General features: G+C 46.1%; 1 protein-coding gene across 1 annotated transcript in view; it reads right to left on the bottom strand.

Annotated features, from left to right (window-relative positions):
* The window catches only part of LOC120998607 (saccharopine dehydrogenase-like oxidoreductase), a 152144-nt gene extending 144313 nt beyond the window's left edge, over window positions 1–7831 (bottom strand). The window contains exons 1-3 of the mRNA XM_040429324.1: window positions 7549–7831; window positions 5902–6011; window positions 908–988 (exon numbers count right to left, since the gene is read on the bottom strand). Of these exons, the coding sequence (XP_040285258.1) occupies window positions 908–988; window positions 5902–6011; window positions 7549–7747 (390 nt within the window). The 5' untranslated portion in view covers window positions 7748–7831. The remainder of the gene's footprint in view (window positions 1–907; window positions 989–5901; window positions 6012–7548) is intronic.
* Between the last annotated feature and the right edge of the window lie 7456 nt (window positions 7832–15287).

Raw genomic sequence — 15287 nt, 5'->3', positions numbered from 1 at the left:
AATTTGCATCTGGGATTTTTTGGTGTCACATTACTCGATTCAATCGAGTAATCGTTTCAGCCCTAGTCTGGAGTTGTACGGCATTCATCATCTGGTTCCGTAGGGCATTGTTCACAATGAAGCAGTCATCAGTGTGGGATGTGGCCAAAGGACGTCCACTTCTATGCCTTTCTGTGACTCTTCCAGTCTCTCTGTATCTCTGTTGCAACCAGTTGATGACACTCTGTGACGCTTTAAGCTCAGTGGCCACTTCCGTCTGACAATATCCTGCTTGAAGCCTCATAATGGCGAGGCACTGTTGACTATTAGGTGTCATCTTGGTCTCATGATGTCAAAATGTGAACAGCATGATGAGGACGACTGTTTTAATACCAATTCTAATTGAACCACGAAATTTATTGGGCGATTCATGGATCAAACACCTGTTGTGAGTTTTGCCATCAAGCTCCTTGTTAGAGAACAGCAAGTTGTGCAAAAATACTGAAACATTGAACAGTTGGACATCTGCATTCAAAAGTTTAGAGACGGTCACATTAGGTTCACCTGTAAAGGTTAGAGTGCATTTAGGTTCATTCTGAAATTTCACCCACAAGCCATATATCCCTAACTTTTTAGTGCTGTTGTAGTTTTTACATTTATTCCACATGTCTCGCTGACAAAAACTGCAACTGCATAAAAGCTGCAGCAAAAACATGCATTTGCTGTAAATTTTACCCCATTTTCAGGGACATTAGTCTACCCGAAGGTTTTATATATATTTTTTGGGTGGAACATGTAACAGGTATATAAAGTAAAAGGTGAATTTTTCGTTAGACGCAAAATATAAAGAATACTATAGAAAGCTGAATAATTATAACCTAAAGCACACAAGCCCATAGGAGTGTATGAAGAGACTGGTAAATCTTACCTGGGGTTCTCCACTGATATCAACAAAGTGCGCTCCATTCTCAACGCAGGCCTTTACCACAGGTTCACCATAGAATTTGTACTAAAAGAACAGAAAACGTACATTCAGAAGCCAGATCCTTCATCATATAGAACATAACCCATGGATTCTGGACAGCTTTCTGCGTCTTTTTTATCAGCAATAAAGATGTAAAATGAAAAAGAAAAGTCTGGCGTCTTCACTGCAATTATCATTTTCTTCTTCATAAGTGGAAATGTACATCACACTGTGAACAATACGTCCTTAATAACATAAGGGGGCGAGGAGCTAGAAGCAACGCAGGCCACGGCTGGGGGACCGGCTCAGGTAACTACACTCACTTCTCACCTACTTGGACGTGTCTCCTGCAGCTCACACTTACACAATAGGGCACATTTATCGACAGGTACCGACCAAGTGCACGCCGTTTGCGGATGCAGACCCATTCACTTGAATGGGTCTAAGAATCCGCAAGATACTGAAGTAGAAAATGAAAAATATTTTGTATAATGCCGCCTCATTATGCCAGACACTACATTCACAGATCTTATGTGTGGGTACACATTCCCAAGGTGGGGTAGCACTCACTTGGGTGAGGGGCTAAAGATTAGACAGGATGAAGAATGTTTTGGTAATGGATAGCAGATGTTGGCTAGGATGAACATGGAGAAAGCACACCATGCATGGATATATCCAATAGGGTGGAAGAGAGAGTTTGGGTTGAGATGGTTATGTGTATAAGATGAGTGTGGGCCTCTCCCCCTTTTCCTTTGTGCGGAGAAGCTGTTAATGCTCCCGGCTAGCTGCAATAAACCGTATTCATACTGGAGACTGCGTTTTCTGAGTGGTATCCCACAAGAAAACGTTCCGCACCACAAAAAATAGAACATGTTTCGTAGTGCTTCCATGAGCTTCCGATCCGTGCCTCCGCACCGCGCCTTATCTTGCGGATTGTGGACCCATTGACGTCAATGGGTGTTTGCAGGCCACAATACGGGCAAGGGGCATGAGCGCTTAGTCTGACCTCTGGTGGTTCTTTTTCAGTAAGGTTCATATTCACTTAGGTTGGTCTAATGTATTTGTGCATGGAAAATAGATTCTGAGAAAAGTTGCACGTCTCCCTGAGTACGAATTTTAATGCAAAGAAATTAGCACTTTACCCCTCAAAACTGTTGAATAAAAATAAGCCAGCCCTGGAGTGGAGTAAAAATTAGACTGTTTTTGCGACTAATTGATGCGTAAAAAAGGCGCACCTACATAAATAGATCAATAAAAAGTCGCAAAAAATAGACAACTCTTGAATTAATCTAAAAATAGTCGATTGAGTCACAAAAGCCTCCAAGACAGGCGCACATTCAGTAGTAAATGTGACTAATACAATTAGACTGCGAAAAATAGCATTTTTTTTAAAGAAGGTTTTGGACGTGTCCCAAGCACAAATGGTCATGCTATCAGAAATGACTTTTGTGGATAACACCCTCTTGCACCTTGCATACCTGATATGCAGAGAACTTTGCCCGGTAGAGTCATTCTCTGCTGATTAGAGCTCCACCAATCTATTATCAAATGATGTCACTTCTGTGGTGGATAAGAGGTGAATTACAGTTTAACGATGCTGCTACATTGCTCAGGACTTCTATATTCTCTACACAAAAGGGCAGATCACAATAGACTTTAGGCTACTTTCACACTGGCGTTTCTGGGTCCGCTTGTGAGATCCGTTCAGGGCTCTCACAAGCGGCCCAAAACGGATCAGTTTTGCCCCAATGCATTCTGAATGGATAAGGATCCGCTCAGAATGCATCAGTTTGCCTCCGTTCAGCCTCCATTCCGCTCTGGAGGCGGACACCAAAACGCGCTTGCAGCGTTTTGTTGTCCGCCTGACGATGCGGAGCCAAACTGATCTGTCCTGAATTACAATGTAAGTCAATGGGGACGGATCCGTTTTCACTGACACAATATGGTGCAATTGAAAACGGATCCGCCTCCCATTGACTTTCAGTGTAAGTAAAAACAGATCCGTTTGCATTATCATGAAAAAAAAATATATGACATTTTTTTTTGTTCATGGTAATGCAAACGGATCAGTTCTGAACGGATACAAGCGTTTGCAATATAGGTGCGGATCCGTCTGTGCAGATACCAGACGGATCCGCACCTAACGCATGTGTGAAAGTAGCCTTAGCTGTCGGACTGACTTTTTTAGTGGCATTATTGTCGGCCATATTACTGTTTTTCTGTACTGTCTCAGGAACAGAAAAAAACAAAATAACGTCAGCGCTGGATAAATTACATGGAGGACATCCATACCACCTGATGGACCCCACTGACTATATAATGAGGTCCATCAGGGTTCAGTCACTTAGCAGAAAAAATAGTGCTGCAGCCTGGCATTTTTAATGGACTCTGCCCTCTGATATTGGGTGATGCCCCTGGGATTGTAGGATGCCCCTGTCTGGTAATATGGCTGAAGTGGTACAACACACCTGAGACCCAAATGTGGGGCTGCTCATGGATGCCCTGCCGGCTCACTGGTTTAACATATGGGCATACAATAGGAGCCCTTGTTAAAAGTCTCACAGATTTTTAGTAGGCTACTTTCACACTAGTGTTTCTATTTTCCAGTATTGAGATCCGTCATAGGGTCTCAATACCGGAGGAAAACGCTTCAGTTTGTCCCTATTCATTGTCAATGGGGACAAAACGGAACTGAACAGAACGGAATGCTCCAAAATGCATTCCGTTTGATTGCTTTCTCATACCGGAGAGCAAACTGCAGCAAGCTGTGGCTTTCTTTCCGTCCTGGGATGCGGAGCAAGACATGATCCGTCATGACCCACAATACAAGTCAATGGGGACAGATCCGTTTTCTCTGACACAATCTGACACAATAGAAAACAAATCCGTCCTCCATTGACTTTTAATGGAGTTCATGACGGATCCGTCTTGGCAATGTTAAAGGGGTTGTCCGGGTTCAGAGCTGAACCTGGAGATACCTCCATTTTCACCCAGGCAGCCCCCCTGACTTGAGCATCGGAGCAGTTCAAGCTCCGATGCGCTCCTTTGCCCTGCGCTAAATCGCGCAGGGCAAAGGCATTTTTTGGAGATCCGGTGATGTACCGGGGCTCTCCATGGGGCTGCCAGGAAGCCCGGTGGCGTCACCGGCACAGATGGGCGGGATTTAGCTAAAGCCCGCCCATCAGAGATGGTGACGTCACGAACACACTGCTGGGCGGAAGTTTCTGCCGGCAGTGTGTTATTGAAAACAAAAGATCCCTTGCCCTGTGCGATCTAAGGGTATTTCCGGGTTCAGCTCTGAACCCAGACAACCCCTTTAAAGATAATACGACTGGATCCGTTCATAACGGATGCAGGTGGTTGTATTATCAGTAACGGAAGTGTTTTTGCTGAACCCTGCCAGATCCAGCAAAAACGCTAGTGTGAAAGTAGCCTTAGGGCACTTTCACATTAGCGGCAGGGATCCATCCTGCCGCTAGTTCACTTGTGCCCCCGGACTGCCTCTCCGTCCCCATTGACTATAACCCGGTGGCGGCACGGCAGCGCACGGCGAGAGGCAGCCGGACTAGAAGTATTGCCTTTCGCCGTGCGCTGCCGCCGGAACAGCCTGCTGGAGTCCCCTGCCGCTAAGCAGTGCTTCTCAAATAGTGGGGCGCGCCCCCCAGGGGGGGCGCCAGGCTCCGTAAAGGGGGGCTCGTTCAGGGCCGGCCTTTGGGGTGTGCGGGCTGTGCGGCCGCACAGGGCGCCATAGCAACAGGGGCGCCGGGCGGCCGACAGCTCGCAGTGTAATATGCGGCAGGGAGATGAGCGCTTCTATTGTGGAAGCGCTCATCTCCCGTCTGATCAGAGGCCGGCGCAGGCGCTGGACGCGATGTACGGAGCGGGGGCCGGGGGAGGGACTGGGAGTTGGAGCTGGGGGCCGGCAATAGCGGTGGGGCGGTGCGGTCACTGTACTATAGCCCCGCCCCACCGCTCCCTCCGGTATACTAATATAAAATGTATTATTGAATTAAAAGTTATTAAACATGCCCCCCTCACTCCTAATAGTACCGTATATCCGAATTTCTTCTGTATAATGTCGGCAGGCAGGCCGGGCGGCCGGCGCGTCCCTCAGTGATGTCACGTGCCTGCGCCGCCTGCTTTATGAATGAAGCAGGCGGCGCAGATAAGTGACGTCACTGAGGGACGCGCCGGCCGCCCGGCCCGCCTGCCGGCATTATACAGAAGAAATTCGGATATACGGTACTATTAGGAATGAGGGGGGCATGTTTAATAACTTTAAACGGCGGCGGCGGGCACACGGAATCTGTGGATGGCACAGTTAAGGGGTGGGGGTCTGTGGATGGCACTGTTATGGGCTGGGGGGGGCACTGTGGATGGCACTGTTATGGGGTGGGGGGTCTGTGGATGGCACATATATAACAGTGCCAGCCACAGATCCCCCTGTAACAGTGCCAGCCACAGATCCACCCCATAAGTGTCCGTCATCCACAGATCCCACCATAAGTGTCCGTCATCCACAGATCCCCCCATAAGTGTCCGTCATCCACAGATCCCCCCATAAGTGTCCGTCATCCACAGATCCCCCCCATAAGTGTCCGTCATCCACAGATCCCCCCATAAGTGTGTGTCCGATCCACATTTCTTTCTTTTTTTATTCTCTTATACGTTAATAAGGATACAGTGTTATGCAGAGGTGTACTTATAACAATTTTATAGACAAATGATACTATTTACAGTCGCGCGGGGGGCGCAAAATGTTTTCTTCTTCCTAGGGAGGGCATGACAGAAAATAATTGAGAAGCACTGCGCTAATGTGAAAGTAGCCTTAGGCGGCATCATGTTTTCAGCTTTTGGTAGCACCATGTCATCAGAGCAGAAAAGGATTTTGTATGAGAGATAGCAGATAGAAGACAATGGTGGCAGTGACTGGCGTCGTATAGCCGTATGATACTTACTGGACCCACACAGTCGAGAACAACGGAGGCCTTCTTACACATGTCATCGAGGGAGGGGGCGTCACTAACGTCGCAGATTATAATGTCAATGGACTTCAGCTGAGGCTTTCCTACAAATGATTAGACAGACACAGTGACTGGTACTGGAATCAAGACTTCTCACAGGGTTACAAAGACTAGACTGGCAACTGGCAAGCAATAGGTTAAAATTATCAGAGCTGAGTTTGACACTCGGTAAGCTTTTCTGTGGTATCACAATGTGTTATGAGTCTTCTACAGGACTGAGTGGAAAGCTGCCCATAACTAGGAGGCCAGATGCATACCGCAATATGACCTGATAGGCTCACATTTTCATGGTTGGCATCTTTACCATGAGGCACTGGAGAGATTTTCCACTGTAACAGCATTGCTTCTAGAGGACAACTCTGCCGTACAGGCTTTGTACACGTGGCACTGCCAATACTGGGCCTAGGGCAGTGATGGCGAACCTATGGCACGGGTGCCAGAGGCAGCACTCAGAGCCCTCTCTGTGGGCACCCACACCCTGGAAAAAGTCTATGGTGTACCAATATGCCTTAGACTTTTCCTGCCATTCAGCAGCGCAGGGCGCACTATGAACAGCACAGGCAGCGCACTGAATGTAGGCAGGATATTGTAAATAAATTATAAAGTACATGGAAGATATTCTATATTGGACTGTAGTATTCAAGGTAAATTGCTGTGTTGGCACTTTGCGATAAATAAGTGGGTTTATGTTGCAGTTTGGGCACTCGGTCTGTAATAGGTTCGCCATCACTGGCCTAGGGTCTCATTCACATTTCCGTGTCTGTTTGACATCCATAAAGATGTCCGTGAAGGATCGGTGTTTGGTCCATGTGTGGTTTTTATTTCCCCTCTGTGTGTCATCCATATTTCACAGACACTACTAGGGCTGAAAATACATTTCCAGAGCATCTCCTAGCAATGGTCCGTGGTGCATCCGTGGTTAGTGGCTTTACATAGACTTCAATGGGCTGTTTGGTCAGCACCACAGACCAAAGTAGAGCATGCTCCTGTAATTTTTACACTGATGTGTGAACAACCACATTAAAATCAATGGGTAGGTGCCATGTCTGCAAGGACTGAGAAGCTGTCAGCTACTCTATCCACTCGTCTCCCCCATAAATGTTCCTATAGTCTGAGCACGATTCCTGCCGTAGGAAGGGCACAGGCTGGACGTTCCGTCTGCCAGGATGGTTGGGACACCCCCTACATACCATCCACAGGATCCACTCTGCAGTCAGGGGAAATCCTGATGAGAACTGGCTCTTCTTATCTATCCTCTCCAAGAGAAGTGATAGGAGCAGTCTGAAGAGAGGCGCTTCCTACAGGCTATGTCCCCCATGTCCCCGCTTCCTACAGGCTATGTCCCCGCTTCCTACAGGCTATGTCCCCGCTTCCTACAGGCTATGTCCCCCATGTCCCCGCTTCCTACAGCTATGTCCCCCATGTCCCCGCTTCCTACAGGCTATGTCCCCCATGTCCCCGCTTCCTACAGGCTATGTCCCCCATGTCCCCGCTTCCTACAGGCTATGTCCCCGCTTCCTACAGGCTATGTCCCCATGTCCCCGCTTCCTACAACTATGTCCCCCATGTCCCCGCACTCACCCAGTCTCTCGGCCGCCCAGCTCAGCACCTCCTCCAGCTTCTTCTGGCTCCGGCCAGCTACAGTCCAGCGGAGCTCTTGGCCCCTGTAGTCTTCCCCGTCAGCCGCCCGGGCCACTTCCTCCACAACGAACTGCCCTGTGAAGCCAGAAGCCCCGAAGACCACTATGTGGTATGGCCGGTTTGAGGCCCGGGTCGCCATAGTGACAGCGGATGGCGCGTGAACGACTGGTGAGGGACAGCGACACTGAGACAGCAAACTGCAAAGAGCAGGAGGGCAGCAGACAGCTGGGTTTATCTTCACAGAAACTTTATTGCAGTACGGGAGCGCTGCGGTTTTATCTACGTGTGGCACACCTCAGCAGGGTCATTTCAGGTTGGCAGCTGAAGGCATCCCTGTTGGTCTCACGTTCATATGTGCCTGTATTACTGAGAGAAATGTATGTTTTAATATATGCAAATGAGCCTCTGGGAGCAACGGGGGCGTTGCCATTACACCTACAGGTTCTGTTCTTTCTGAAATGTCTGTGCCCTCTATAATGGGATTTACAGGGCCGGCCAGGCTAAGGGCCACGCCCCTGTTGCTCCTAGAGGCTCATTTGCATATATGAAAACATTTTTCTCAGCAGTACAGACACATATGAACATGGGACCAACACAGACGCCTTTAGCTGTTTATAGGTAGAAATCTGCTGACAGATGCCCTTTAACCCCTTAAGGACCCGGGCCGTTCATGTACGTCACAGCTGGACGTGACTTAATGACCAGCGACATGCATGTACGGCACAAGGTCCGCCAGATGCTGGGAGGGAATCGCGGCACCATGGCTGCTCTTACCAGCAGGCATCCATGCCAGGTAAGGGCAGCATAGTGCTGGACCGCCCCCTGCAGCTCCAAGCGCTGCAATTGGCCGGTCAATGAAGACCGGCACATTGCAGCGCTGGAAGCAGTATGAAGCTGCGGGGGGGTTTACAGTGCTGAACTGGTCAGCACCGGTCTCCTCTAAAGTGAAGCAGGGGACACCAGTGTTTGGCGTCCCCTGCCAGCGCTGCGATTGGCTGGAACTACGCTCCGGCCAATGGCAGCGCTATAGCTGCACAGGAAAGGGCTGAACCTCCCTGCATGCAGCCATTCTAGCTAGTGACTGCATGAAGAGAGGTTCTGTACTGCTTGTGGCTTGCTGGGACTTGTGGTGCACCACCACTGTGATTTCAACTTTTCCTGCTGAAAGAAGAAAAGAAGCAGAACATCTGGAATTGCTGCTCTGATTTTTTTTTCCATTTGCAGCTGTTCCAGATCCCTAAACCACCCTCCGTCCCTGTTGTCGTATTTTCCACCATTTTCCAGATCTGCACCACTTTTTCTGCATGCGAGCTGTGACCGCCAAGTGCTGTTTAGTGCATACCTGCCTGATTAGCACCTGGGGATTATTTTTTGCGCTTGTTTTTTCACATTTGTGTTGATTTTTTTGCCAATTTTTCCTTTTATTTTGGTTCAAAAAGAAGAAATTGTAGTTAGGGCTTTATATTAAATATATAGAGAGCTCTATATTCCTATATATATATATATATATAGATAGATATAAGTTAATTTTTAGCCAGTGTTCACTTATTTAACACTGTAGTGAATTTTTATACTACAGTTTTTGCATGCATGCACGATCTGTGTGCGTTCTGCAGAGCACTCATTTTTATTTTATTTTACATTTTTTTGCGGGGAAAAAGACATGCAGTTAGTGGTAGTTAGTTTTATATATATATATATATATATGTGCCGGTTGCGTCACTAACGTGTGACGTCGCTGGTCACGTGCGCCACCGCTCGGACGCCTGCCAATGATGTGTATGCAGTCTGGACATGCGCTGTAACATCCTAGGGACGCGCTGAACAGCGCGATGATATATGTGGGCACCATCATTCCACCAGGTATTAACTCATTAGCTTATCCCCTATTCACATGTTTATGATTAAAGTTTTAGCACTAATCATGGATTCACATTGAACAGCTGTGTATAATTATGTATCTGCTGTAATACTGTATGATATTCTACTGTATTTTACACTTGACACTTTTGAAGCACTTGTCACTTTATTAATCATCATGACCACGATCTTTTTATGAATATTTGGATATATTTTTTTCACGGATTTCTGTAAAGTTCCAATTAGGCTGATGTATTGATTGTTCTGATTGGTATACCTATATATGTATGTTGTGCACTTTTTATCAATGCTTGAGAAAGGCTCATGTAAGGGCCGAAACGTCGCTTTTTCCACCGCATGGGTGAATAAAACTTACACTGTTTTACTGAAGAACCGTTTGGAGTGCAGTCCGATTTTTTTGCTGTCTATATATATATATATATATATATATATATATATAAATATGCAGTAAGCCGGATTGGGACGAATGCACACTGGCGCAATATTAATAGTTTTTAGTTTGTGACGCCAATTGCAGCTCTTGCGCAGGTACTGTAACAGGGCCCTTTAAGATGTAATAGCTCACGTACCAAGTGAGGAATGCCAGAGGGGGAATAATGTCTCTGTGTATGTCAACGGTGTCTCCTACCTTGGTACGGCTGGACTCCTGGATCCTGGCTCACATGCAATAAAGTGAGTGCGGTTAGTAGGAGTAATTGAGGAATGAATGAGATCCAGACTGGAAATATAATCCAACTTGTCTTTACTGAATGCAGCTTGAATCCATATAAGATACAGCAATAGTCTTGGATCCCAGCAGGTATTGGCAATATGTGGCAGGAATCAATATGTATTCTGCTTCTATTCATATGCCTAGTGAATCTGGCAGGTATCTATCTTCTGCTCTGTCTTCTGCTTGGTGTGGGCCTGACTAGCTGAGGAGGTATTTGGCTTCTCCTGGACTCTGGATAAGTACTCACAGGACTGCTCGCAGGTAATGGCTTTTTCCTGGAGATCTGTAGTTCTGGAGGTGCTGCTTGCTTGTCACCAGCTCTGAGGCTGAAGGGCTCAGTCTGGGAAGGGTGATCCTTGGCCTCAGCCGAGGCTGGATCCTAGGTTGGGATCCCTGTTTCTGGGAGCTCCTACCAACACAGCCTTCCCCTTGCAGGGGGAGCTGGAACACACACTCTGCATCTAACTTCCTCTCCTCCCCATGAGGTAGGATGTGGGAACATTCCACTCCTCCTCAAAGAGGGGGGAGCTAGACTGGAATGAACTATTCCAGTCTAGACTTACTAAAGGTCTGCTGAACATATTGCTGCCACCTGCTGGTGTACATGGAAATTACAGCAAACACATTATACAGGCCTGGAAAATACACACAATGGAAAATGCATTGTTAGATCACACAAGATGACAATACACATGCACCTGACATGCTGCAGCAGGGAGAAAGAGTTTAGTGACATACTCTGGGATGTTACATATATATATATATATATATATATATATATAAATTTGAGTTAGTGTCAGTTTTTAATTTTGCATGAATGCACCTGTGTGCATTTTGCAGAGCACTGTAGTGAATTTTTATACTGCAGTTTTTGCACGCACGCACGATCTGTGTGTGTGCGTGCTGCAGAGCACTGATCAGTAGTGTTCTCATTTGTATCTGCTCATTTTTATTTTATTTTATTTCATTTTACATTTTTTTGCGGGGAAAAAGACATGCAGTTAGTGGTAGTTAGTTTTATATATATACACTCACCTAAAGAATTATTAGGAACACCTGTTCTATTTCTCATTAATGCAATTATCTAGTCAACCAATCACATGGCAGTTGCTTCAATGCATTTAGGGGTGTGGTCCTGGTCAAGACAATCTCCTGAACTCCAAACTGAATGTCAGAATGGGAAAGAAAGGTGATTTAAGCAATTTTGAGCGTGGCATGGTTGTTGGTGCCAGACGGGCCGGTCTGAGTATTTCACAATCTGCTCAGTTACTGGGATTTTCACGCACAACCATTTCTAGGGTTTACAAAGAATGGTGTGAAAAGGGAAAAACATCCAGTATGCGGCAGTCCTGTGGGCAAAAATGCCTTGTGGATGCTAGAGGTCAGAGGAGAATGGGCCGACTGATTCAAGCTGATAGAAGAGCAACGTTGACTGAAATAACCACTCGTTACAACCGAGGTATGTAGCAAAGCATTTGTGAAGCCACAACAAGCACAACCTTGAGGCGGATGGGCTACAACAGCAGAAGACCCCACCGGGTACCACTCATCTCCACTACAAATAGGAAAAAGAGGCTACAATTTGCACGAGCTCACCAAAATTGGACTGTTGAAGACTGGAAAAATGTTGCCTGGTCTGATGAGTCTCGCTTTCTGTTGAGACATTCAAATGGTAGAGTCCGAATTTGGCGTAAACAGAATGAGAACATGTATCCATCCTCTGATGGCTACTTCCAGCAGGATAATGCACCATGTCACAAAGCTCGAATCATTTCAAATTGGTTTCTTGAACATGACAATGAGTTCACTGTACTAAAATGGCCCCCACAGTCACCAGATCTCAACCCAATAGAGCATCTTTGGGATGTGGTGGAACGGGAGCTTCGTGCCCTGGATGTGCATCCCTCAAATCTCCATCAACTGCAAGATGCTATCCTATCAATATGGGCCAACATTTCTAAAGAATGCTATCAGCACCTTGTTGATTCAATGCCACGTAGAATTAAGGCAGTTCTGAAGGCAAAAGGGGGTCCAACACCGTATTAGTATGGTGTTTCTAATAATTCTTTAGGTGAGTGTGTATATATATATATATATATATGAATTTGAGTTAGTGTCAGTTTTTAATTTTGCATGAATGCACCTGTGTGCATTTTGCAGAGCACTGTAGTGAATTTTTATACTGCCGTTTTTGCACGCACGCATTATCTGTTTTCATTTACATCTGCACATTTTTGAGGGTTTTTTTATTTATTTTTTGTGGGGAAAAAAGACCTGCAGTTAGTGGTAGTTACTTAGATACAGTATATATATATATATATATATATATATATATATATATCCATATATGTAAATCTAATATATAAAGCTGAGTGTGTGTGTATGTATGTGTGTCCGCTAAAGGAATCCGCACCGTCACATTTACAATCACGAAGGCTTTAGACCAGGTCTCAGCTCTCTAGGACGTACCGTTCCTGAGATATTCCCAAAAAATGCATTAGCCAATAGAAGCTTGGTCACATGACCCTTATCAGCCAATAGAAGCTCGCAGGCCCTTAGTCTTCACATACACAGTTTTACACCAGGTTTCCATAACAGCCCAGCCATTTATCTTCACTGCTATAGGTGAGCTTTAAAGGAAATCTGTCACCAGGATAATCGCTATTGAAGTAAAGTCATGGCCTAATAGCACCTTATTTCAAGATCTGCCTTTGTTCCAGCAATAGATGTTTTTATCCTCTGAAAATCCAGTTTATTTGGTATGCAAATAAGCCAGTAAGGTGCCCAGAGGGGCGTCACTCTTGCAGGAAGGAGCCCAGACACGCCCCCTGCCACAATGTGTCCACCCTCAAAAGACAAACTTAAAACCACGCCCCTAGGCCCTGCTAAGTCACGCCCCTGATCTGGTTAGGCCATGCCCCCTCTCACCCCTCAGCCGACAGGGAATGAAAAAATGAAGGTAAAAATCAACTTCTGTCAGCTGCAGGGGTGGGAGGAAGGGTGACTTTCTCCCTGCAGCTCACACTCCGACAGCACAGTGCGCCACACCCCCTACAACTCCTGAGCCGACAGGGATTGTAAAAATGAAGTTAAAAATCAACTTCTGTCAGCTGCAGACGTGATAAGGACAGTGATTTTCTTCCTAGCAGCTCACACTCGGACAGCACAGTGCTGCTATCTTAGAGTGAGCTGTTCAAAAGGACATCCTTGTGTCCGTCCAGGCCCTGCGCCAGACGGAGGACAGGGAGTCTAAAAGCCGGACTGTCCGGCCTAAAACTAGACCTCTGGCCACCCTAGGGGCAGGCTGCTGTGGAGGTCACAGTTAAGGGGATGGTCCGCTATGGAAATCAGTGTTAAGGGGCAGATTGCTGTAAAGGCCACTGTTAAGGGTCGGGCCCCTGTGGAGGTTACTGTCAAGGGGGTGGTGTGCTGTGAAACTCACTGTTAAAGGGAAAGGCTGCTGTAAAGGTCAAAGTTAAGGCTGTGGAGGTCCAATTTTAAAGGGGTTGTCCGCATTTAGACCTGAACCCGGACATACCCATATTTTCACCCAGGTAGCCCACCTGATGTTAGCATCGGAGCATGTCATGCTCCGATGCTCTCCCTTGCCCTGCGCTGGATCGTGCAGGGCAAGGGCTCGGCAGTGTGTTCGGTGACGTCACCGGCTCTGATGGGTGTGCATTAGCGCTGCCCTGGCCATTTTACTGGCTAGGGCAGCGCTAAAGCCGCCTTCAGTGCCAGTGACGTCACCGGGCATCCTGGCAGCCCCATGCAGAGCCCCGGTACGTCACCGGATCTCCAAAAAATCCCTTTGCCCTGCGCAAAAAGATAATATGCCTTTAAGATTCATTTTGTAATGTAAGGTAAGCTCAGTGACACAGCAGAAACAACAGAAAGCATAGTGTTACTCTGATGTTGCTGGGCAGAAGTCTAGACCAATCACAGCCAGCTTCTCACATAGCAAGAGTTTTCACCAATCACAGCCAGCCTCACACACAGCCTGTCTGGGAATTCCCCTAGCAGGAGCTGCTAGAATCATTATTCACCAGAGACAGGAGCTGAAGAGACATTCACTCCACTGAGAGCTGAGTTTTATGGAAACAAGAGGTCAAAATAGGTATTTAAAAAGTTATATGATGTTCAAATTGTTAGTATTGTGTTTAGAACTGTATACTAAATTAGATATATATTTGTTTTATTTACAGTTCCACCATACTGATCCATACAGTCCATACAAATTGCAACAGCAAACTGCAAACTGCAGTAGAACTATTAGTTAGACCTCAGATATACCTCTCAGAGAAATTATAAAGTGCTTAAATAACTTAAAGTGAGAGTTCAGATACTCAAGAGAGAAATACAGTTGCAAGAAAAAGTATGTGAACCCTTTGGAATGATATGGATTTCTGCACAAATTGGTCATAAAATGTGATCTGATCTTCATCTAAGTCACAACAATAGACAATCACAGTCTGCTTAAACTAATAACACACAAATAATTAAATGTTACTATGTTTTTATTGAACACACCATGTAAACATTCACAGTGCAGGTGGAAAAAGTATGTGAACCCCTAGACTAATGACATCTCCAAGAGCTATTTGAAGTGAGGTGTCAGCCAACTGGAGTCCAATCAATGAGATGAGATTGGAGGTGTTGGTTACAGCTGCCCTGCCCTATAAAAAACACACACCAGTTCTGGGTTTGCTTTTCACAAGAAGCATTGCCTGATGTGAATGATGCCTCGCACAAAAGAGCTCTCAGAAGACCTACGATTAAGAATTGTTGACTTGCATAAAGATGGAAAGGGTTATAAAAGTATCTCCAAAAGCCTTGCTGTTCATCAGTCCACGGTAAGACAAATTGTCTATAAATGGAGAAAGTTCAGCACTGCTGCTACTCTCCCTAGGAGTGGCTGTCCTGTAAAGATGACTGCAAGAGCACAGCGCAGACTGCTCAATGAGGTGAAGAAGAATCATAGAGTGTCAGCTAAAGAGTTACAAAAGTCTCTGGCATATGCTAACATCCCTGTTAGCGAATCTACGATACGTAAAAACTGAACAAGAATGGATTTCATAGGAGGATA

The sequence above is a fragment of the Bufo bufo genome, chromosome 4 (genome assembly GCF_905171765.1).
Source record: "Bufo bufo chromosome 4, aBufBuf1.1, whole genome shotgun sequence".
Classification (NCBI taxonomy): domain Eukaryota; kingdom Metazoa; phylum Chordata; class Amphibia; order Anura; family Bufonidae; genus Bufo; species Bufo bufo.
The sequence above is the reverse complement of the archived record's forward strand: the minus strand, read 5'-3'. Positions and strand labels throughout refer to the sequence as shown.